The 25,566-nt window shown below is 42.2% G+C and overlaps 1 protein-coding gene across 4 annotated transcripts in view; it reads right to left on the bottom strand.

Annotated features, from left to right (window-relative positions):
• The window catches only part of FCHSD2 (FCH and double SH3 domains 2), a 123,233-nt gene that overhangs the window by 41,387 nt on the left and 56,280 nt on the right, over positions 1 to 25,566 (bottom strand). For all 4 annotated transcript variants that reach the window (XM_039556431.1, XM_039556435.1, XM_039556440.1 and 1 more), the window contains exons 4-8: positions 20,087 to 20,163; positions 18,827 to 18,971; positions 15,865 to 15,998; positions 14,945 to 14,999; positions 14,426 to 14,554 (exon numbers count right to left, since the gene is read on the bottom strand). In XM_039556431.1, the coding sequence (XP_039412365.1) occupies positions 14,426 to 14,554; positions 14,945 to 14,999; positions 15,865 to 15,998; positions 18,827 to 18,971; positions 20,087 to 20,163 (540 nt within the window). The remainder of the gene's footprint in view (positions 1 to 14,425; positions 14,555 to 14,944; positions 15,000 to 15,864; positions 15,999 to 18,826; positions 18,972 to 20,086; positions 20,164 to 25,566) is intronic.

The raw sequence follows: 25,566 nt of genomic DNA, 5'->3' as shown, positions 1-25,566 counted from the left end.
CAACAGATGCCTGTCACCCTCCCCCAATCCAGGGAAAATGTCCCTTTAGAACATGAATAAGCAAAATTAATGGTAACAACAAGATTTGCCTCCCCCATCTCATGGCAGTGCCCCACGGTTGTCACACTTTAGGATTAGGGTCTGGCAGGTGAACACAGGCATGGAAGGAAATCCCCTTTATAATTCCTTGTAATTCCCACAAAGCTGACAGCAGTGAGAGTTACCTGGTGGAGACACCATTAAATTAACCCTCCAGGCTTAAAGGATGATTCCACTGAAATCAGTGAGAACATCCTGATGTGAGACTGCCATAAGCATGGAAAACCAGATCTTCAAATTCTACCACATAAGGCTTAAAAAACCCTGGAAGATGAAAACATATTCTAGGAATAACTAGAAATACATTCCCCAAAGCTATCTCCCAGGACTTCTTGGACCTATTTTGCTTTTACTTGCACAGCTCTGGAATAAATCCCAGGGGGAATCCACTTTTGACAGGATGAATTTATAATAAACTGCATCTTTGCTTTTATACTTCCTCATTCTTGGGGGGAAAAAAAATGTTCTGGCTCAAATCCAACACTTGGAAGACGACTTTGTGGCAGAGCTGTCACCCTCATGATCTTTGCATCTGGAGAGTACAGAGTGCTCTATGCTGCTCATGCCAGTAATAACTGGCTTCCTTCACGTGGAAAAATGTCCATTTAAATCCCTCAGCACTTCAACACCATTTCTGCTCTTCAAGGATTCTTCTGCTGACCACAAGATCATCGCCATCATCACAAAATGTCTGAGGAACAGCAGTGGGGTGTGTGCTCTGTCTGGATTTTTTACTTCTTCTTACCCAGAAATAAATTATTTTGCTGCTTAGCTCGACAAATATTTTGGTATTTTGACATGATTTGGAAGATAAGTTAAAGAAATGCACTTGGCTCGAGAACAGGCCAGAGCCGATGGTTTTTAGCTCCTACAAGAGCAAATCACATGCAGAGAACCACCTCCAAGGAAGCTCTGGGAATTCCTCCTGACAGAATTCCACTGGGTCGAAGGTGTGGATTTACCAGCGAGTCTCCATATGAGCTCTCGTGCTACAGGTGAATCATCCTTGACTCAGACACAAACTTTGATAAATCCAAATTTTTTCTGTATCACAACACCACAAACTAAGGAAGACAAACCTTAAACTGACATAGATGGGCACATGAAAGTGCATTTCATACCAAATCCCAATGTTTCTTAATAAGTAATTTCCTTAAAAGATTTTCTTAAAACTGTTTTCTTAATAACATTTTCTTTAAAAAATTAAGAAATGAATATTCTCTTAAAAATACTCCCTTGGCAAATAAAATGCACAAAAAAAGAGGATAAAATAAAAGAATAATCAGATACTGAGCATAAACATTCCTCAGGAGCTTTTGTTTTCTCTTTTGCACCTTTCCTGGTTTTTAACCACCTGTTTTTCTGGGTTTAGGTTTTCATTCAGTCGATTCAACCCCTGTATTACCATTTTAACAGCAGGTAATTTTTTGTCCACTGTGATTTTCATTTATTTCTTCAGATAAATCCCCTCAACAAAACCTTTTCTGCCCCAACACAGGCTGTTGTTCCCAACTGCTCCTTGGATTTATCACTTCCATCTGTTTTCTCTATGTGGGTTTGAAGTCACCTGTATTCAGTGAATGGGCTATTCAAAAACTGCTCACAGAGTAGGTTCATGGATGGAAATATCCCAATATTAAAAATTTCAAGAATTTAATATATTCCCAAGCATTTCAGATTCTTATCATGCCAAAGAGAGACAACCTGCAGCGTGATGTGGTCCTGCAAATGTAACATTGCTCTATCTCATCCACAACATGAATGGTCTTGTTGGGATATTCAGAATATTCAGGCATTTCCCAACTCAAATTAAAAATTCAATTAAGTTTTATATTAATATATGAAATAATTAAGCAATATGAAAAGGGCAGAGTGTATCTCACACAGGAAACCCCACGTTCCTGAACAGGTACCCTACAGAAGGATTACTCTGCCAGTCACACTAAAATACAAGGACCAAATCCAACAAAACTATTTTTAGGAATTTTCGTAATATACACAAACATGTTCTTAAAAGGAAAATGGCCCAGAGTCACAGCACTGTGATGATTTGCAATAATTATGGAATCACAGAACAATGACAGAAATTATCTGCCACAATGAAGGCAAAAACATGGTGGGGGTAATGCCAAAGGTACGGCAGCTGCAGTGCAGCAGAGAAGATCAAGCCGGGCTTCCCAAACCCCACTTGGGAATTCTGGGTGCCAATTATGCTTTGTTACTTTTAGGAGTCCATTCTCAATTATCCCCAGGGGAATCACACTAACAATTTATCCCTGCACTCCCTGCAAGCACCAGTGGGTGAGGACAAAGATAATTTGAGCCTGAAGTCCGTAATTAAAAATATTGTGAAAGGTTTTTCCCTTTTAAACAGATTCCCCCCACCCCCATCCCAAAGCCTGGCACAGAATCCCCATTCCAAGCAGTGTTCCTGAACAAGGATTGATGGAATCAGCAGTCATGCCATATTCTCCAGAAGCTGAGAGGGTTTTATAATCTTCTACTATTCAACAGGACAGTGATGGGTAACAGAAATCAAGAGAAAAACGAACAAAAATGGGATCTAGTGCTGTGAAATATTTTAATTAAATCACTTCTGAAGTGTAGCCTGACTGGGAATACCTAAATATACTTTGGTCTCCCAACAGTATTTGTTGAACATAACTGCATTAAAGTTAAGCTGCTTTTCAAACTTATTTCAACCCTGTAGGATTAATGCTCAGACCTTTTTAAAAACTACTTAATTTCACAGTGCCACTGCTCAGAGGCCCTCCTGACACCGTGTGGGCAGAGCAGAGCAAGAGACTGAAATCAGACAGCAAGAGATATCCCAAGGATCTGGCATGGCTGGGATTTCTTTGATACAAGGCTGTCTTTAGTGCTTAAGTCTTTGCTATTAAATAAATTGAGCCTTTCAGCGAAGTTAATTCATTGAATGCTCCAATGTCCCCTTTTAAATTAGAAATGGGGCTCCCAGACCCAGCCAGAGAGAAGGGTCTGTGCTCACTGGGAATGCTGAGACACAGAATCCAGGGATCTGTACCTGAAGTCACACATGAATATCATAAAAATACACTACAGTAACCCAGCTGAAAAAACTGAGGCTGAATCCAACTGGATGAACTGTCCAGTGAGAAGAGCAAAGCCCGACCCAAGTGGATCAGCTATTAAAACTTGTTTAATTATTTGGGTATACACAGAGCCACAAACATCTGTGAAGATTCTATGTAGAAAAAAATGTATTTCTCACATTTGCCATCTTCTTATAATGCACCTTTTTCTTGGAATTCTGTATTTTTTAAATTTATCTTTTATTAAATTGAATTCTCATCTATTAAATCATTATACACAGTATCTATAAATCTAATATATTAAACACTGTACAGTTTTATTAGTAGAAGCAGTTTAAAAATTTGATTTCTAATACTCTTGAGCTTGAACTAGAAACCTGATTTCTACCTATCTCCACATACCTGGTTTAACACTCCAGTCAAAAGAAGTATGTCCAAGAATATTCAGGCACCCAAATCCCAGAATATTGTCACGATTCCTCCTAACAATTTTTTTAAAAATTTCATTTTGAATCGTTTTCAGCTCCCCATGACTTTGATGTGAGATTAAAGCCTGGAACCCAAGCACTGAAACTTCCCTCAAGTTTTAAAAATCCATGAGGATTTTTAAAAGGTCCTTCTGGAAGGGTGCTGCTGGATGCCCTGGACAATGCTGCTGCCAAGGGAGAAGCGAGCTGGGACGAACCCGTGCATGGAAAAACTTTTTCCCATTATCCATGAGCAAGGCTGGGAATACCAGAGAGCGATGCATTCCTCTAACTAGCATTCCAATCCTACAAGCAATTACCTTAGGGCTTTGATAACTTGTAAAAGGTTATAAAATAATACCCTTGTTCAGCAGGATGACACCACTCCCACAGGTCAGCCACCAGGAATTATGGATCTAAGGAAGATAATGCCAGGGAATGTTTGCTCCCCTCCATGCCAGGGCCGTCTATCCTGGCTGCAAAGCTTTTTTAGCAGAGATGACAACTTGAACAGATGGGAATTTTATTTTTGGGGATCAAACCTGCAGGGAGGGAGACAAATCACACTGAAGCATTCCCACTGCTCTTCCTCTTCCCATGACTGAGTTTCTGGGCCAGCTTTACAGTCCATTATCGCCTTAGCAATTTGTAAAAGCTAAACAGGAATTTTCAGCTGCAGGAAGGGATTCCAAGGCAAGGAACTTGTCTCAAGACTGTGCAAAACCCAGAGCTCAAGCAGCTCTTGGCCACACAGGGAACGATCAGCTCCTCACCTCCAGCCATCCCAAAACCCCTGCACTGTCTCCAAACAGAGCAGAGCTTTGGAAGCTGAAAGAATAAAGAGCCCCTTAAAATTTGACAGCTGGGCCCTATGAAACCCTCAAAGCTCTCTAAAAACTCTTCCCAGGTTTGCCTCCCTTTCAACAAAGCAACTGTAGATTAGAAACCATTTTTCCCGTACCGTATTTTAGGATTTAATTAAACTCCACATTCAGCGTGACATTTTCTATCTCACACTTATTGGCCTTGTGCTATTTTGGGCTTTATCTCCTTGTCATAATTCTTCCACTGCTTTCATTAGTGAAGTCACTCAGAAACGTTTTGTCCTGCCACTGACGACAAAAGATGAGTCACAGAATCACAGCACAGTTTGAGTGGGAAGAGACCTTAAAATCATCTCATCCCATCCCACGGGCAGGGACACCTTCCACTGTCCCAGGCTGCTCCAAGCCCCAATGTCCAGCCTGGCCTTGGACACTGCCAGGGATCCAGGGGCAGCCACAGCTGCTCTGGGCACCCTGTGCCAGGGCCTCCCCACCCTCCCAGGGAACAATTCCGTCCCAGTATCCCATCCATCCCTGCCCTCTGGCAGTGGGAAGCCATTCCCTGTGTCCTGTCCCTCCATGCCTTGTCCCCAGTCCCTCTCCAACTCTCCTGGAGCCCCTTTAGGCCCTGGAGGGGGCTCTGAGGTCTCCACATTTTCAGTAACTCTTACAGTTAAATATCTCATTTAAGAGGACAAAAGCCGTGCACACATATGCAATTTTAAGAATAATCCACGAGTTTTCCCCCCAGTTTCAATGGAAACACATCCATTCCAGGTAACTCACTGAAACATCGGTGGTTACAAGTAACAGCAGGAAAAAAACCGCTGAGGAAAAAAGTAACTTTTCCCTGCTTCTTCAATTCTTCCAACGAATCAGGAGTAGCTAAAAACAAAGCCCTCAAGCAAACAAAGATGTGTTTGGGATGCCTTTCTCCATGAATCCTAACTCAGGAATGTTTCTAGTTAAAGTGTGGTCACCCCACCTGCCTCCCAAACGGAGCAGACCAGGTGCTTCCTGAGCTGGGCCGGTGCCCCGGAGCCGCTCCAAGGCTGCTGTCTGGCACAGGGAAGTATTTTGGGAACTGCTCTCATTGTGTTACAGTGTGGCTTGGAAACAAGATGGCAGTTTCATTTCCTGCTCAGAATGAGCGCGTTTTATGACAGCTGACCAAAGTATCCTGAAGCCCCATTCAAATCCTGAACAGTTTCTACATAAAATCTTAAAATAAATAAAAAAAAGGTTCAAAGTGTTCTGCTACCTTCCTCAGCTAGATTTCTCCCAGATTCCCGTTAATTAACTCCTTCCCAATCCTAATCCTTACACTGCCTTCCTGGTACCCTCTTTCTAGTAGGGGCTTTGAATTTTTTTTTGGTTTTCCAGTCATTTTTCTTGTTCTGCTTTCAGCTTAAGTCCCTGATTTCATCCCTGATCATTCTGCCCCTCTGCCCTGCTCAGGTGAGACCCCACCTGCAGAGCTGCCCCAGCCCTGGGGCCAGCAGCACAAGGACCTGGAGCTGCTGGAGAGAGCCCAGAGGAGGCCCCGCAGCTGCTCCCAGGGCTGGAGCCCCTCTGCTCTGGAGCCAGGCTGGGAGAGCTGGGGGTGCTCACCTGGAGAGGAGAAGGCTCCAGGGACATCTCAGAGCCCCTTGCAGGGCCTAAAGGGGCTCCAGGAGAGCTGCAGAGGGACTGGGGACAAGGCATGGAGGGACAGGACAAGGAGGAATACCTTTCTTTCATAAGCATCTGTAAAATCACACTCCATGCTTTTACAATCAACCCTTTTCTTATGTTATTTCTGTGACAACACCAAAGGAAATCTTGCTGAAAAGTCAGCAGCACTATCAAAAAATAATTTATTTCACCATAAAAAAATGGTCATTGTTTTAAGATAATTAAGTTGCCCTGAGTTTCGTATCAGACTTTGCCATGCTGCTTTTACACTACACTCCCCAGCCATGGAGGAATAAACACCTGGATCCCTGAAATAAATGGCCTTCTTTGGGTCAAATGCTTTACCAAGGGATTCATTTGTGATTGAAACACGAGGTCGGACAAACTGACTGTCACCAGGCCAATGTGACCATCACATTTTTTCATTTTCACAACAGAAATAGTTGTGACTCAGACCCACTCCTGTGCCTCAAGGTCGCATGAAAAGGCTGCATGATGAGCAACGTGATTTCTCAGGGGGTGAGTGGTGGATTTGAAAGTGAAAATATATATTATATCTATGAAAAATTAAAAATACAATTGGGAATATAAGAAATGGGGGGCAGAGGGCAGGGTTAGATGGGATATTGGGAAGGAATTGTTCCCTGGGAGGGTGGGCAGGCCCTGGCACAGGGTGCCCAGAGCAGCTGTGGCTGCCCCTGGATCCCTGGCAGTGTCCAAGGCCAGGCTGGACATTGGGGCTTGAAGCACCCTGGGACTGTGGAAGGTGTCCCTGCCCATGGCAGGGGTGGCACTGGATGGGCTTTAAGGTCCCTTCCAACCCACACCATTCCACAATTCTATGCCATACACGCAGCATAGTTACTGGTAGAAGAACTATTTATTGTTAAGGCCAGTAAACCTCCCTTGCTTATTACCAAAATTAACACCAGAAGCTGCATTTCCAGTGCGAATCCTCTTTTCATTCCCCTGCAAACATTAACTCACAGTCAGCTGGAATCCAAGTGCTCCCAACTGGAGTTAGCGCATATTCCATGGACTGTGAACTCCTACAATCCTCCAAGGTACTTCTCAAGTAGCAACTGGGAATGTGAGAGATGAGCATTTAGGAAAAACACTGCACAGGAGACCACAACTGTGTACTAATGATCCAATAATTCATGTGGATTCATAATTACACTACAACCTGGAATTCTTCTCCCCCAGGCTTTATGTGCCCATCAGCACAGGGACAGACGTCCCTGGATGGGAAACCAGCATGGGATCAGGATCAGCTGTTGTGGAGCCCACAGTGAGCATCCTCTGGAACAGTGGGATCATGTGCTGGGCATGATCCCTTCAGTCACCTCCCCTTTGTGGGAATGACCATGAGGAAGCCAAGCACACTCATGAAGGGCCTGGGAAGGAAAGCTCCTGTGCCCATCTGATGCTGGAGATAATGCCATCCATGGCTGCCTTAACCAGGATTACAAAATATTTGTGGCTTGCAGCTGACAAGAACCGGAAGTGAAACAATAGTTCTTTCACTTGCACAAGTCCCCTCTGCATTTTTAAACGAGTTTTACAGGGTTTTAGAAGAATTGGTAGCACTGAAATAATAAAACAGATTTATAGAAGCAAATGGAAATCTCTGGTGACTTCAGAACTACTTTATCTTAATGCTATTTTTTCGTTGAGGGGCAGACCTTCCATTTTAAAAAAGGAATCCCCTGGGTGCTTCTAAATCATTCCAGAAAGTCGAAAACAATAACGTGGACGTAAATTGATTTTTTTACAGTGATAATATTGGTTCTGCTTGTTCCAGAGGCTACAGAAGTATGTGCTGATGCAAATGGTACCCTTCTATTTCCACAGGACACAGCAATGCTGGGATAACACTCCTGAGCCAATTTAAGACTTTCAGCTACCGTGTCAACTTATTTTTCAATTCAGACAGAGCCACCAGGGGAAAGAACCCTTTGCCACACACACCCTATTAATTTCAGGGCATAAAGCAAATTATTAACTGAAAGCCACCAAGTCCTCAATTTGGGATCATTTTTTTAAACACTGCCAGCTCCAGCTGAATCTCATTTGTGCAAGTCATGTTTGGAGCCTGCATTTCCATTTGTTTTAAATGATCACTAAAGTGCCTGGGAAAAGTGATGGATGACTGGGCTGAAAACAGAGAAGTCAACACAGCCTCACAAAAACTCCCAACCACTCTAACAAACAAAAACCAGGGCTCACCAGAACATGAAGGTTCCAGCACTGCTGGAACTCATGGAGTTACTCCACTTAATGGCAGAAAAAAAACCAAAACCAGAAAGCAGAAGGCAGGGAATCCCAAGGAGAACCGCCTTACCAAAAAGAAGTTGGTTTAAGGAATGATAGAATAATTCAGGTTTAAAAGGGAGATATTGGTTCAACCTCTGCACTCAGAGCAGGGTCAAATACACCAGGCTGCTCATTCCCTGGAAGTCAGCCAGATCTCCTCCTCTATCAGAATCCTTAAAAACAGGCAAGGCTGTGGAAAAGCCACACTTCACCCGTAATTTTATAAATCAACCTCTCAAATTAACAAAGCACTTCTGTACCTTGTGCTGTTCCTGTCACCCACACCTGAGCAAAGGGCTCTTGCAGGGAAATGATGTAACAAAGTTTTTATTCAAACCTGCCAAATCATCACAAGAACTCTGATCAAGAACAAGAGCCAAATTACACAACTCCACTTCCTCGTGTCAAGCAAACTGGAGAGTGCAGAAAAAACCAGAAAAGCAGCCTGGTGATTACAACAGGATAAAAGAAACCACCAACACCACAAAGACAAAGCACCAGCTTTTGACACTGCTCTCCCTCAAACACCAAAGCCTGCATGAGCCATGATATTAAGTATTTTTGTTTTTTGAAGAGCTTAGTTTAGAAAGATCTGCTGCTACTGCCTGCTACCTTCTCCAGAACCTTTCTGTGCTCATAAAAAACGCAGGACCACCTGCAACCTGTTCCTCAGCTCTGGCACAGGGTGCCCAGAGAAGCTGTGGCTGTGGCTGCCCCATCCCTGGAATTATTCCAGGCCAGGTTGGAGCACCCTGGGATAGTGGAAGGTGTTCCTGCCCATGGCAGGGAGTTGGAATTGGATGGCCCTTCCAACCTAAACCATTCTGTCATTTTGAAATCTAAGTTTTTGTTCCCTCTTTCTCTCTTTAAATAATCTCAGGACTATTCGAAGTGTCCAGCACACCTGCTTTTCTTTTTTTCATGTCAGCATTTCCTCATCATAAGTTGCTGTGTAAAGTCATTCTTTGAGGTGCTTCGTGAGGGAAACTTACAGAATTAAGAGCACAGCATTAAAAAATGATAGTTTATAAAAGGATGAGTATCGAAACAGTCCTGATTTGACTTCAACCATCATCTTAGACTTCCTTCTGACCTCAGTTTAAAGTAAAAACCTAAGCACCAGGTAGACAACTTATTTTTAAAAGGGTTTGTGGACTGTACTTTCACACTCAGGTGACGGCAACTCTTCCTAAGCAGCTTGTCAGGAAACTGGCGAAGAATAAAACATTACCAGGCTTTATTTAGTCTGCGCTTTGGGGGGTTTTAATTTCACTGCAGAGACTGAAATGGACATAAAGGCCAGATAAAAAGGCAAAAGGATTAAAATCTTTTATGAACAGAGACCTAGAATGGCTTTGCTCCTTATTAAGTGGTGTAACTGGAAAACTAGGAAGGCACAGTAGGAACAATTCTTCATCCTACTAAAAAAGCTGGAAGCATTTTGTATTTTCTTTTCAAGCACTGCTGTTCAGTTTGTGATTAGCTTTCACAGTTACAGCAGAGCAAATCACTTTTTCTTTTCCGCATAAAAATGTTGCAAAATAAAGTAACATATTCTGCACCACTGCAAACGAGCAGGAGCTGCATGTACCAGGAACCCAGCCTATGAAAGGGTCCTTTTGTTGCTGTCTCGGTTTTGAAAGACAGGTGTCTGCTAAGGAAGGCAGAAGCCCCCCTTGAAGTGGCAGATATAACCCCTTTTCCCTCCAAGTTATTATATTTTGAAATCAAGGGCCTTTAGGCAAAGATGTGGGAAATAGGAATAACAGTTCTTTACTCTCTCTCTCTCTCTCTCTCTCTCTCTCTCTATATATATATATATATATGTATATAACCAGTCAAACAAAACAACAACAACTATGGCAGTAACAGCAATCACAAACCCAGTCCCAGCCTTCTCGGCTGTCGGGCCCTTTCCCCTCGGGTGCAGTTCCGCTCGCAGCCGGCAGGGGCGCTGGCGGCTCCCGGTGAGCAGGGCAGGTGCGGTGGTTGGGATCCCGGGAAGGGATGGGACAAAGGCTTCACAAACCCCTGGGCAGCTGATCCCGGGCTCTCAGGAACAGCAGGCTGGAACGGCAGGGACGGACGCAAATCCCGGGTGGCAGACGAGATGTATCCAGATGGGAGAACCCCACGGAGGCCCAGGCAGGCAGGGCGAGCAGGGCTACAGCGTAGCGAAAGCTCGAAGCAGCAGCGGGGCAGGGCAGCCACAGCCCGGTCTCCAGCAGGGCAGGGAAAGCGGCTTTTGGGGTCCCGGCGTTGTTTCCAGCAGGAAGAAAGAACGGCCAAAAAGAAAGAAGCAGCAGCTCCTTTCTCTGCAGCTTCTCTCTCCGGACGCTCAGAGCGAACTGCCCCCACACCCAGGTGTAGACAAAAGAGTAGCCAGGCCCGCCCCACTCCCCTTTTTGTCTTTCTTAAGTACAGCTATTTGTCCCCTAGCAACATGCATATGGGAGAAAATTCCTTTAACAGGAAAAAAACTAAGACTAAACTAAAACCCCAACAGTTGCCTGTGACAGAAAATGAAACAAGGCCTCAAGGTGGATTTGTGATTTATTGTCATAGGACAGCAGCAGCATTCCAGAGCCAGACACACAGAACAAACCCAGCAGCAGCTTCCTCTTGGGAGCAGCCCGAGGTGCCTCAGCCCAGCACACGTCACACTTTCTCCCCGGTCTGCAAACACCTCGTGCAGGCACAAACCAACATTGTGGCTGCAAAATACGTCCACCCCTCCTTTTTCCTGACACCAGCACAGCCTTTTATTGGATTCTGTTGTTACAAACCACTGAAGATCCATTGTCCAGGCTGGCAGCAAGACAAGGTGTGCAAGAACTCTACCCTGTCTGTGTTCAGCTCAGCTGACACAGGATGCCAGGACTAACCTTTGATGTCCACATCCTATAGCAAACATTTCATGATTCTGTTTTAGGCTAAGTAAGACACCTTTCAGCCTATTGAAATAAAAGGTAAATTAATATAAGGAGAAAACAGATGGGAAGAGGCAGCCAAATCAGCTGAGATTTTAGCCCACTATTTATCAAGGCAGACAAGTCGATGTCAAAGCTGAGAGTGAAATCTCCTGTTTTCTAGGAAAGTCAGCACTGTCTGCACATGCAGATGGTGCAGAGGGATGGTCTGAGAGTGCAATGCCACAACTCCAACCCAAAGGCAGAAGCTGGATGCACGTCACGGCCAGGGACTGGGTGTGCTCCAGCCAAGCCAGCCCTGGCTTCCAACAAACCAGAGGCAACAGAACCCCCACAGCACCATCCTAATTCTGGAAACAAGAACTCCATGAAAACTGAAACCTATGGAGAAACTGTTTATGATGGATGCAAACAGAAGCAGCTTCTGAAACACTTGTGAATGTCATATACAGTAATGCAGCCAAGTATCAGCTGAAAAGTTTTCACGTGTTTTTTCCATCTCTAAAGATCTGGGTAACAACTAGAAAAACAGGCAGTGAATCCAAAATCTGAACAGTCTGAGGAGATACTTGATGTGATTTAGAAACGTGGAGAGCCCTGAGCAGTTCAAAGATCAGCTCAAGGGCAGCTAAATGGGGAAACACTTACAGACAGCACGTGGCACTACAGGAATACCTAAGGACTTACTAATACTGAGATAAAAGGGACATTTTCAGAATATTAATGACAACACAGTAGCAAAGATGTTTAGTTTAGACACTACAACTGCATTATAGCATGTAAAACATACTGGGTCACACCACCACTCAAGCTATTGAAACAGAAACTGTGCTGGAAGGGTGAAACTCCCTTCCAAAATCCTCCCTTCCCAGTGATGTCGCCTAGAGATGAGAAACGTTGCACAGCTGTCTCCATTTCTTCATCCTTCACTCCATTTTCCAGTTCTAGCATCTCTTTCAAAAACAGTAATGGCTGTTCCCAGTTCTTTATTCTGCAGGCAGCAATTTTTTCCCCAAGTTACTGCGTTTCTCTTTTTAACATTAATTTCATGTGCTGTTTTCTGCCTGGTCAACCAAAATGGGCAAGATCTTGCTCCATTTCTCAGTCATTGTACAGCTGCTTGCACCAAATGATTCTTCACCTTCAAACAGTCTCCTCTCCCTCCAGCTCCTTCTCCATTTGTGTAAATCATTCTGCTAAATAAAATAATCTTTCTTTCTGTACTTTATACAGTGTGGTTCCCTCAGGAATTTCAGGAGGAGAAACCAGGACCCTGCCAGCAAATCCCCTTCCAGATTACAAGCTGCTGTTTCTACTATATTTATTTATATATTTAAGCAGTTTCACACTTCAATTTGCATTAGAGTTCCTGGATGAAGGAATTTGAGTCCAGTGATGCATTATCCCTGATTTTCCTGAAGATTTTCCCCTTCTCTCCTCAAATCTCCAGTAGTCACTTCAATTTGGGACCTTGCCTGTGACTTTCTCTGCCTTGCTCCAGAGAATGACCCCATTCCCAGGACACCTGGGTGTGTTCCCACGGAGATTTACTCATGACCAACACTGCAAGAGACCCGAATTCACAGCTCTTCATTAAAAACACACTTTTGTTTACCAGACAAAGAGATTCAACTGCTATAAATATCTGAGAGATGCAGGAAAATAAACCCTGAGTCCTTTCCTTCCAGAGTAATTTGGCTGGATGAAAGCACTTAGGCTTTCAGCAAACCACAATTACTTATATTGAAGAATAAATTGTTATGTTTTTTTCTGTATGAAAAAAAAAAGGTTCAGCATGAGAAAGGCTTGAAAAGAAATCTACCAGGGCTATTTGCTCATTTTTAAAAATGATTTTCAACACCCTTTTTGTCTGTTTTGCCGTGAACATATTCAATTCCCTTCTGGAATTGCTCCCAAGTAAGAGCATTAAGTGATGACAGCCAACCATGCATGTAAGGATGGAATTATCTTATGTAAGCATCAATTAATAATTTTATCTGCACCACCACAAGGAAATTCTTTATAAGCATTTCCATGTACTAAACATTTAGTCAGCACAAATATTCACGTTTTACTAACAGAACAGCACAACCATGCACAAACACAGGGAAAAGCAGGAGGATTCCTTTGGTGCTCTCATTTTTTACCTCACTGACCTGCTTTTCATATCAATATATCAGTATTTCCCATACCAAAATGCAAGGCACACTGATAATACAGGGATTTGTCATAATTCTATGCTATTTCTGCAATAAAGCAGTTTAAAATGCAAATGACAGACTCCTAAGTCACCCTGCCTGGAAAGAGTTTGTAAAGAGCAAATTAAAGTAAAGTTTGAAAATGTCAACATGTGAAATGCAAACAGATAAAGTGTGAATTAGCTGATTTACAATTTATCTTTAACTCTCGAACTCTAGAACACAGGAATAGTGTACATTTAATTAATTCTAGGGTGATGTTTAAGAAAACCATGAGCAATCAGGTTTGAACTTTTTAAGTGTGCCATTTCCTGTGAGTTCAACCAGCCTTGACCTGGCAAACTGCCACAGGTGAGAACAGGAATGCTGACTGCTGCTCCCTAAAATCCTTAGTTTGGAAACCAAGACATTTAATACTTCTAGTTCATTAATCACACCATAAAGAAGTGTTCTGATGAGATAAAAAATAAAAAGGATTATGGAATATGGTACTAAAGAACCAAAAACCCCTCCACTTTCCTTCCAGAAGGAAAATACAGGGCTTAGTTTGACAAACCTGATTCCTTTAGCCAAGGGAACTTTATCCAAGTGAGTTTTTCAGTCAAAGTTTTTTTAGTCCTTTATCCAAGTAAGTTATTCAAAAAAGAAGCGAATTAAAAAATGAAACTGACTGCTCAGTTTTGGGGCCTGAAAGCCGGTTCCAAATTTTTTAGACAGCACTACAGGCTCTACCTTCCCTCTCATCCATGGCAGCTCACTGGAAAAGTCAATCCAGGACTTTGTACCCTCCATCTGCTCCCCAGATTTTCCCAGTTCCCAATGGCAGGCACGAAGCAGCCTCCTCACCTTCATGATGTTCACGAGGTCTGTTTGATAGTAGCGATCCTGGTGTGCATTGGCAGCTGCTAACGTGAGAAGATAATCATTCCTGGCATGGATAGCCTTGGAATTGCACTCGGATCGTCGGGCTTTTAACTGCAACAAGTGAAAACACAGCCCACAGTGACAATCTGGATGACCCAACATACATTAACAGCCAATTAATTGTGTGGATATGTGTTAGTACAGTGAAAACTTTAGGGCGTTTATAGCTTTTAAGTCTTCCTAATAATGAGGGGATTCCTGATAAGATTTTTCTCTCCTGCAACTGGAATGTGGTCTTCAAAGAACAGTTTTAACTCTAATTAGAAAAAGAATTCCTTGTATATATTCCATATATAATTCTATACTCTGCCCAAAGAGTGCTCTTAGCTCATCCCTCGTCCTACCAATTTCCCTTCCAATCTGTGCCTCACCTCTACATTCCAGACAATTTGGGGCATTTGCCTAATGAAATGAGCAGCAAAATCCAAGTTTTATACTCACCTTCACACTAGCCTTCTGCAAGCTAATCCTTGAATGAAAAAGACTAAGTTTGGACCTGGAACAGAAATGAGCAGAAGGAATTGAATGTTTGCCTTACACCGTTTCTACAAAAGTATTTTTTAGCTTCTGAAGGATGGTGGTTTAAAAAGTAAGGAAGAAAACAAAATCAACTCAATAGCTACTTTAATCTGAATAACACTGCAGTATAAATCTGCTCTAAAATTCCCAAGCTCAAATTTTTGGTTGTTTTTGTTTGTGTTTGTTTGTTTACTTTCTTCAGGTATTATAGGTAATTTTATTAAAGTTCTTTTCATCATCCCTCAGAAAGACAGAAAAGATCTCTAATGAAATCATCATTTCATTCCCTGAGAGCAGTTCTGAGTAACTTCTAAAAACAAAAATTAAAGGAAAGAAAAAAGCATGTGGCAAACTCCCATAAGACAGGCCAGACTCCAAACCCAAAACACGTGCTACTTGTTTTCCTGGAAGGAAGGAAATCACCCTCTTTAGGACGTTAAGGAACAGAAAAAACCTAAAGCCTCAAAAATTTATCTCGAAAAATGAAAAAAAAGTGTCCTGTTGCCTCTCCCCTCTAAATGGACTGATACCAAATTTGAGATGTGTGGATAGAAAAGGAAGTCAGGAGGCTTTAATATCAAACAAGTGCCAGCTGACACACTGTCCTTAGAAAATGCCAAATTAAAGCTGTTACTTGAACCTCCTTCCTAAAGAAACCAACACAAACAAGTTCTAATTTCCTCTCAGGGCGTGCCTGAAATGGCTACAAAAATGTATAGAAGCAAAAAGCAAAGAAAACCTGGAAGAATCTCGTTGAAAGTCAAATATCAAGTGCAAAAGCTAAGAGAAATGTGCTTTTTGGGGCTGCAATTATTTCTACATATGCCATTATAAAAACATACTTGGCCTCAATATCAGCTTTCTCCCGCACCGCCTGAGCCATCTGTTCAGTCTCAAAATATTTCTTTTTGCCTTTAGCTAAATCTTTGACTGTCTCCTGTAATTCAGCTTGGATCCTTGTCAGCTGGTCCACGCACTGAAAAAAAGCATTTGGGAAACAAAATATTACTTTTTTTTGCATCCAAATAATATTAGCATCATTGTTTTACTGCTTTTTATGGTAGTTTGTAAGGAAGGATGCAGTCTTCGAGTTACTCCTGCTCAATTATTCATGCAGGTCTTTTAAAACTGCATAAAACCTTCTCTCTTCCTTTCTTTCTGCTGCTGTTTAAACTGTTCAAAATCAATGATAACCCACTAAATAAACATAAAAGTTCTGAAAGCTTTGGATGAAGTAATTAGTTGAAGTCATCGGAATACAACTGGGAAAAATCCAAGGGCAATATACTGGAAGTGATACCAAAAACTGATTAATCTTTCCTCCTTTAAAATTTAAAACATGAGGCAAAAGCTGCCACACGAAACACAACACATCAGGAAGAAAAATGATTATATTCAGCAATTCTTCAGACACCCTGCCAGCTTAAGAAAAACCCCAACAAACTGGGAAAGGATCTGTGCTAAGCAGGATCTAGGTAAGAAAACCAACATGAATCATCAATGTCTAGAATTAAAACTCTCTTTAGAAGAGATTACTAAAGATTTTCTTTTACCCAAACTGGATTAAGCACACAGGAGATTGATAGTCCAGAGGAGTTCTATTTAATTACAGATATCACAGGCTGGATGTGGTCAGTGAAGGCTCCAGCAGGTACCCAGGGGTGACTTCAAGGAAACCAGTCTGCCTTTGAGTCCTTCCAACACCACCCAAAGGTCCCAGCTCTTTTCATATCAGCATCACCCCCCCGGCTTCCCTCATTCCAGGCGCGCTGCTGGTGAACACCCCTCCAGAACACCTCAGCTTCTTCACTGCACTGATTATTAATGCATGGAACCTCCTTCAGGAGCACTGCAGGACTAATGAGCTGCTGTCATGTGTAACATTAACGTCCCCGTGTCCCACTGGGAAAAAACAACACCCAGCCACCTGTGAAAAGCAAACTGGCAGCCAACAGGAATTGCTGGTCCTCTCACCACACAATCCTGCTCTCCCTGGAGCTGTCAAATTGCTATGAAGTACAGAAGAATTCACACTAAAGTCACTGCTTGATGTGTGCAGACCAATAAAGCAATGGGCTCCAGAGGGTGCATTCCCTGGAGGCTGGTTTGGGGAGTGGTGGAAGGCACGATCGGGATTTTTGGAAACCTCTGCGTGCATGACTGAAAAATAAAAGGTAGAAAAATCTGTATATAATGCACAGCTGACTAAGACCTAAAAGCCTGTGAAAAGGACTGGGGTTTTGCAACATCAGTGGGGATTTTGATCCCTAAAATCTCCTGCCAGCATCAAAAAATTAAAATATCAAATAACCCCAGTTGTTAAAAAGATCATTTGAGAGAGATAAATAATCTTGGTTTGCATCCCTGTAGGATAAAGAACTGTTAGGAGACTGGATGCCACTTTAGATGTATATTCCAATGTAACCTTACCAGTATTTTGCTGACTGAATTTTTATTTTGATAAGCTTTTGTCTGGATGGAGGTCAGAACAATTATTTCTCTGTCCATTGTTTATCTGTTTGGGAATTCAAAGGGAAGGGTGAGAGACTGCCCTGTGTAAAACAATAAACTGGTTGTGGAGGAAAATTAATCCCACCAAGTGGATGATAATTCCATGTTGAAGGAAAAGCATGTTATCACTGTGAACCAAAATACTGCCCTGATATTTGTAATAACTTGTTCTGCTGATTCCAAAGTGCAGGAATAAAGGAACTTCTATGACTTTTAGAAATTTAAAGATCCCACTTCTACTGCTGCCTCATAAACACTGAGCTATCGCCACTTGCAGAAGAATAAAATAAGATTATTTACCCAGTAAGAATGTTATAAAATTGCCACAGCATTGTTTGGAAAGCTTCACATGAAAATAAAATTCACAGGACAACAAAACAGCATTAATAAAGTTAATTTTTCCCTCACAAAACAGATATTGCACGTGTTTCTAAGAGCTGTAGAATAATTTGTTCAGAAACGGAAAGCTCACATTACACGAACATCTATTTAAATTTGTAACCAAACATTTTACAAAATACTACTCTAGAACACAGAACTGGGTACATTCTGGGTCTCTGCTGTCACTTTCTAACAAGCAAAGCTAAAATGATTGTTGTTTGGGGGTTTTTCTGGTCATTCAAGGGACACCTCCCACTATCCCAGGTTGCTCCAAGCCCCCTCCAGCCTGGCCTTGGGCACTTCCAGGGAACCAGGGGCAGCCACAGCTTCTCTGGGCACCCAGTGCCAGGCCTGCCCACTCTCATAAAGGACTCTCAAATGCAACAAGCAATTAAATTAATATCCAGCTCACTGGAACTACACTATTTTCTCTACTGGGATAATTACAGATAATTAAACAGATAATTAAAGCAGCTTTTGGAGCACTTATTTGTGATACTGTTACAGGACATGGCTGGACAATCTCTACTCTCCATCCTGCAGATTGCTCAAGCCTTTCCTTCAGGTTTCAGATGGATCTTTTCTTAAAATCAGAACTTTTTCTAACAAAAAACACTTGCAACTGTCACTGCAAACCAAATCCAACAGAATTTCTACAGCACAATGCCAGATTTGCTGAGACACGTTGGACCCACTGAGTATCACATTTTTAAAAGACTCATTTCCAAGCAGGTATAATGTGGGCTAACAGCTCAGAAATTGGATCCCTCTCTCACAAGCTGGATATTTACACCTATGACATGAAGAGTACACGTGTTTTATACGTGTCACACTAAAAGATTTCTAAAAACCATTTTTTTCCCCTCGATAAAAATGACGAAAAGTATAAAGATTTTGTTAAAGCACAAATACCTTCTTCAGCTGCTGCTCCTTAAAGCACCGCACACTCCTGGCTGGTTCAGAAATTAAGTTTTTATAGTTCTCACAGATATTGAGTCGGGACTGGGCCACCTGCACAGTGCCTTCTAAGAGTGATTTCCAAACTGAGTACATGCTCCTAAAATAATGAAACACAGAGAGGGTGTGGGAAGGAAGAAAGGGAGGTCATTCCATTGAAAATTCAGATTTATAGAATCTCCTGAACTGGAAGGATCCTCCACAAGGATCAGAATCCAGCTCCTGGGTTGGTTTCTGCAGCAGCAGCATTTTTCCAAGGACTGCTTTTAAAACTAAATCTAAAGCGCAACCCTTTAGGCTGAACTAGCAAATATCTCCACTTTTAACAAAAATTTTAATGGAAGTTGTACCAAAAATAAAGATTTTCCTGCCTGTTCCTATCTCGTGATTCAACTTTTTGCCAAAAACTTTGGGTTCAGCACTTGGTGATGGGCAAGGGCTTGGAGAAGATCTCTGGGCACTGTGGGATCTCGTGGCATGGAAGGGAACAAGCTGCAGGTAGGAGGGGTTGGGTGTTATGGGAGTTTTATGTACACTTGAGACGATAATTCAGTTTATTTCTTCCTAAACACACAAACGATGTGAGGGTGCTGAAAGTCCCGAACACAAATATGTCAATTTCTTCCTGTTTGAAATAAAACTTGTCAGAACACAAAGAAGACATAAAAACAAAGCATCTGAAAGCTTATTCCAAATATTTAGGAGGTGCTGCTCAAAGGCTTTCAGCAACTGAGTTATTTCTGGTTTCATGTTTTATCCACCTTTCATGTTAATGAAATAAAGTTTTGTAAACAACAGTCTCTTGCTCTGCCTCCTCCCTGCTGTCAGATTTAATCTTCACAAAGAACAGCCTCTTAAAATGAAATCTCTTCCTGTCTTTTCCTATGAAACAATCCACACACATATCCCTCCAACCTTAAAGTTATTTACTAAAATCTATATTCAGAGACAAGCATTAATACCCAAACAGATGCAAATTACAGCTGTCCTGTCAAGCTGTTTTGTTTCTCCCATGTTCCTAAATATTCAAGTCATAAACATCTATTTAAGACTTATCTCAGGAAAACAAAGCTTCTTTTTTAACTGACAATGCTCTACTACAAAGGAAAAAGAAAAATTAACTACAGAAAAGCAGTGGTTCATTGTTAAGTAAAATAATGACACAAGTTGAAATGATAAATACAGCAATTTTGAGATATTCAACTGGTAAATTACCTATAATCACTTCGTTCCTCAGCTCTTATTCCAAGCCAGTCCTTCTTTAAGTATTGGCTAGCCAGCTTCTGAATGCTCTGTTAAAAGAAGGGGGAAAAAAAGTTTTTTAAAAAAAGGTGATTAAAAGAACATTTCTGCTCTTACGTCAGACAAATGAAAACCCAAAGAAGCAAACAATCTACAGCTCCAGCAAATGCACAATGGCAGAATCAGAGGTGGGAGTGTTGGAAGGGAAAGGGCTGAACTTGTCCCAGCTGTGAGAACCCCGATTTCCATTTCCCTGGATGAAGACAGGGGGCTCCCAGAATCCAGGAAATATCTGCTCATCTATGGGCCCACGCTGACATGCCCAGCTTGGATCATCCAAGGCTGCAGGAGCTCTGCTGCTCCCAGGAGGAGCCCACTACTCAGAGGATTACACCAGACAAGAGATTGACAAATGCAGCTCATCTTTAATTATTAATGTTAATTGCACCCTTCAGTCTCTGTGTTTCATTTTGCACGGCCTCAGAAAATCAGTAACAACATTTTCATTTTCAAGGTCACAAAGCAGCAGGATTTCATTTACAACCACACAGAGAAGGGGAGCTGCTGCCACACTGACCCCTCCTCTGGCTGCTGATCCCATTTTCCTCACCATATCACTCTGGAGTTGGGTCCCACCAACCGGAAAACACAGTGTACACTGTGGAAATCATGGAGCTGGAGTTCATGAACACTGAGCAGCATTCCTGGGCTTGGGTTCCTGCTGGGGAACCACAACCCCATGGAATACTCCAGGCTGGGGCAGAGGGGCTGTGAGAGGATCTGAGGGCGCCTCAGAGGAGGTTTAGGTTGGATTGGAGAAAATTCCTTCCCCATACGGAAAAGGACAGCACAGCTGCCCAGGACAGTGGTGATCCCCCATCGCTGAAGGATTTAAGAGCTCTGTGGATGTGGCACTCGGGGACATGGGTTAGTGCTGGGGCAATGGTTGGACTCGAAGACCTTGAAGATCCTTTCCAGCCTAAACCAACCTGTGACTCTTCATCACCACAGAAACACCCTCCAGCTTTTGCATGTTAGTCCACACAGCAAAGAAGCGGGAGACTTGGGTGAAAATTCCCTTTCCAGCTAGGAATCAACCCCCCAGGCACAGCACAGTATTTTGGCATAGCAATCCTGAGGAAGAGCCTGAGGTGAGACACCTTTGCCTCTCACCCACTCAACGAGAGGCATGACCCAGTGTTATTTATTTACACTTTTCATACCATGTTTAAGATGCAACAACCTTTTAATTACTCCTAGAAAAAATATCAGAAGTAGCTCAAACAGCACAAGATTTTATTCGTGTCACACCAGCCCACACAACAGTAAAAATTTATTACTGACCTATGATTTGATTGATGTGTTCAGACATAAAAATTAAATGTTGCTAATAGATCATTAGCAGCAAAGTCATGCTCCTCCATATTTAAAAAAAACCCACACAAATTCCATTAGCTAGCTGTTAAAAAATCCCAGATAAAACGAAAAATAACATTTCCTTTAACCCTGGCAGAGCAATTTGTGATGAGATTTGGAGCTTTATGAGATACCTCCACCTGGTGCTACTTTCGTGTTTCCACCCGTTCTGCCTCAGACTCCACTACGAGATCTGCCTCAAGATGCTGAACAAACATTCGCAAACAGGAAAAAAGGCTCGCTGGCAGCTGAGGACAAGCTATGCCAAAATTAAAGACGCAAAAAAAGTCACAAGAGGGATAAATAAAGCTATTTTTTCCCACAGAAATCCTACCACTGATGTCAGCAAATAGACCATAAACCCAGAGGGATTAACCATTTATTTCCAAACTGAATCACCAGCACCAAAACCACTCAAGAGGGTGAAGTATTAGTGAGGATAAAAGAATCATGGAACATCCTGAGTTGGAAGGGACTCACGGGACCACAAAGTCCAACTCCTGGCCCTCCAACAATCCCACCCTGTGCCCAGGAACGTTGTCCAAACACTCCTGGAGCTCTGGCATCCAGGAAAAAATCAGCACAATTTCACATACACTCAGATTTGTATTTCCCAGGACTGCAGCTCCTACTTGATGCTCCCCTATCACCAGACCTGACCTCAAGTCTATTTACTGATCTTTTCTAATAAAGCCAGTTGTGACAGCTATTGGAGAGGAAAAAAATGTAAAATATTTGCTATAATACTTACAAAAGGAACTACCACTAGAAAAGGAAAGAGGGAGATGGCCCAAATTAAAAGATCATTGTTAGAAGACTTTTTAAAAGTCGTATTAACGATACTTTCCAAAGCAGTTGTAAAATTTTTATCTGTAATAATAGAGAGGTGCTGATGACAGCCAGGGGCCCAAAAAACCTATTATTGATAGCAGAAAGCATGACAGACACAGCTGATGTAACACTGAGTTTTGGGACTATCAAGCAGGTAAAGTCAGTGCTGCTTTTCATTTAGGAGGTTTCGATATCTTGCATCATATTTTGATCCCTTCTCTTTATCACAGCAGCTTTCTGGCATGGGTTGTTTTTTTTTTTTTAATAAATAGCATTATTTTGTTTGCTAAGTCTTATTCTAGCAGGCAAACACTCCACAAGTCAGAGATTTTAGTATCTCTCTTTATTTCGTTTCTTCTGCGGGAAAAGCAAGGTTACTCCCAATTAAACTGATTTCACAAAGTGTGGAAGCCACTTTTACCAATCAACAGCTGAAAATTAACACTCTCCATCAGCAGCACGAAAAAGTACCAGTTTTATTATGTATAAATTCTTATTATCAGACCCATCCATTGCTTATGTGCAAGAGAGCTTTGCTTTGTTTTACTTTTAAATGGGGAAAAAAGCGTTGGCAATGTTGTACCATTGTCATTATTGTGAGGTGCAGGCACTGTGGAAAATTCTGTTTTATTTCAGTACTGCTGCTTCTTCCAAAATAAATTTGACAGCTACACCAAGACTCTCCTGCTGCTGTAAAAACAGCCTTTTGACTGATCTCAGATATTTTCAAACCCATATTTTTAGCTGTAGGAGAGTAAGACTGCATGGGTCGTTCACTGATGATCCTTGTGGGTGCCTTCCAGCTCAGAATATTCTGTGAAATGAACGAAGTAATCTGTGAGGACTGGCTGAGGATGAAGAGAAATTGGCATACGCAGAGACTCCTCCAAAAAAAGAAAGGAGAAAAACCCCCCACACAACCAAAATGCAAGATGTCTACATCTTGAAGAATGCGTCTACTACAAAAATGAAGAAATGAGATGTATCCAAATCAAGACATTTCAGGTGCTTCCCTGATGCCCTCAGCTTTTTTTCTTAAACCAGTGAGATCTGACATGACTTCAGGGAGCCTGACTCAGTCAAACACAGCTACTCGGGGCCCAAAATTCAGGAGGCAGCTTCATCAATCACACAGATGTTTTCCTCACAAGCTTGAAGAGTAACTTGGAACAGATTTTATGCCCGTGCCCATCTCTTGGAAACATTTGGACAGGAAGGAGGGAGCATGCAATGCAGCCTGTGAGGGGAGGACTCTGGTTCCTGAATACAGCAGAACCATTCAGTATCAGCACTAAAGCCTGAGACAGTTTTTACTGTGATTATTTCAAGCGATATTTTATTTACCAGGGCTAGGTTCAATAACAGTTTAATGAGAATGAAGAGACTCAGGCAGGGATGCCAGGCAGGGATGCCAGGCAGGATGTGACATGGCTCTATTTGCATCCCAAGCTGCCAACACAAGCTCTGTCAGACACAGTTATTTTGCTGGGAGCTCACACAGGGCCCTCGGTAGCAGCACCGTGACTGAAGCGCTACTGCAGCACAAATGGAAATGAAAACAGTCCCTGGAACAGGCAGCACATGGACTTCTCCAGGGCATCCTGGTACTTTCCAAAAGGTGCCCTGAGTGTTCATCTGCACTGCCCTTAGCACGGTCAAATGAGAGATAAAAGAGGTTTCCCTGTGCCTGCAGCATCAATTGCAAAATTCCCTGGAAACATTAGGAAAGGCTGGTTATCTAAGGTAAAGCTGCATCCCTGATCATGCTGCTTCTCCTTCCTGAAGATGGGACAGATATTCCTTCCTACCATGAGGTGACTCCAGTTCCAGAAAATATGGGGTTTCATTCTTTCATTCACAATTTTGTTCCAAGCTGCTTCCTTTCTCTTTTCATTTTCAGATGTTTGAACCGTGACAAGAAAGCAAAGAAAACAAAGCGGGAAGCTAAAAAATTCATGTACAGCAGTTAAATATCACCTCAGGCACTCCTGCAATCAGGTTTAGCAAAGGAAATGTCAAAGCTCTTCTCATTCACTTTGTTCATTTGTTAAAACTGTTGCTTCATTTGCACCATCTTAATTCTCTCCAAACAACCTGAATGAAATATAATTTAACTTTTCCTCTCTCAGCACTCCTTTTAAAAAACCCTGGCACTAAGTTGGTTCCTTTTTTCCAAAGGTTTCACAGTTTTCAAAGACAACACTCAGAGTGCTAAGACAGGAAATGATCAGAGGATAAATCCACTGCAGCCAAGCTGACTAGACCTAGAGCCAATTCAGATTTATTCATCAAATTATCCTCTAACCTATTATATTCCTGACCTTTCATCAGGCCAGGATCCATAGCTAACCCAGGGATTCATATTCTGTATTACTTGGCACAAAACCAATGTTGGAAGTTTCTTTCTCTGCCTTATTACGTCTCCCTTATTATGAGAACCCTGACAGATTTTAAGCAATGAAACCATACCTCACTAAGCTTCCAACTGCTTTTTCTCCAAATTCTCCTGTCTTTGGCTTCCAAATTTTAGGATTTCAGGCATCAGAAAAAAGTAATTGTGATCTCCATGACGTGGCACCATGGCCATAACTTCATCACAGGTACTTCCATCTCTGAGCAGGTTACAACCCAGAATAAATCCAGTTACACCAAGCAAGCAAAGCATTCATGGGGAGAAATTATTTTCACTTTCTAAATTACATATTTTAAATTGCTACACTAGGGATATGCTGCCATTTGGAAACATTCCAGGTCGTTTTTAAGGCCTTTTGCTAAATGACTCCTTAAAAAAATGTCTGCGCTGATGTTCTCACTGCACCGCCCAGTGAGTATTTATCCAGTGAGTGTATTTCAGGCAGCCTGAAGTTTAGGGACTCTCTTCTTACAATTCTTAGCCCCACAAACCCTGAGGAGGTACAATACTCCAAACAAATAAAAATCCCCCAGCTTTCCAGGCACCAAGTGAAGAAGTCTGAGCAAAATTCCCCCCATCTTTGAGCATGAAAGTTGGAAAATGGCTGAAGATTGCTTTTAGTCTTCAAAATACAAGTAGCTCCTGTTTAAACCATCTAAAATCACTCTCATACGTGAAATAACTTTTCCTAGATTGTGAAACTGTTCTACATAAACTCAAGAGTTCTTTTTCAGAGGTGGCTTTCTTTAAGTCCCTATGAAACTGTTAGAAAACCTCAGGAAGGGGCAGAGCC

The sequence above is a fragment of the Corvus cornix genome, chromosome 1 (assembly GCF_000738735.6).
Source record: "Corvus cornix cornix isolate S_Up_H32 chromosome 1, ASM73873v5, whole genome shotgun sequence".
Taxonomy (NCBI): domain Eukaryota; kingdom Metazoa; phylum Chordata; class Aves; order Passeriformes; family Corvidae; genus Corvus; species Corvus cornix.
Note: the sequence above shows the minus strand (reverse complement) of the source record. Positions and strands in the feature narration are given on the sequence as shown.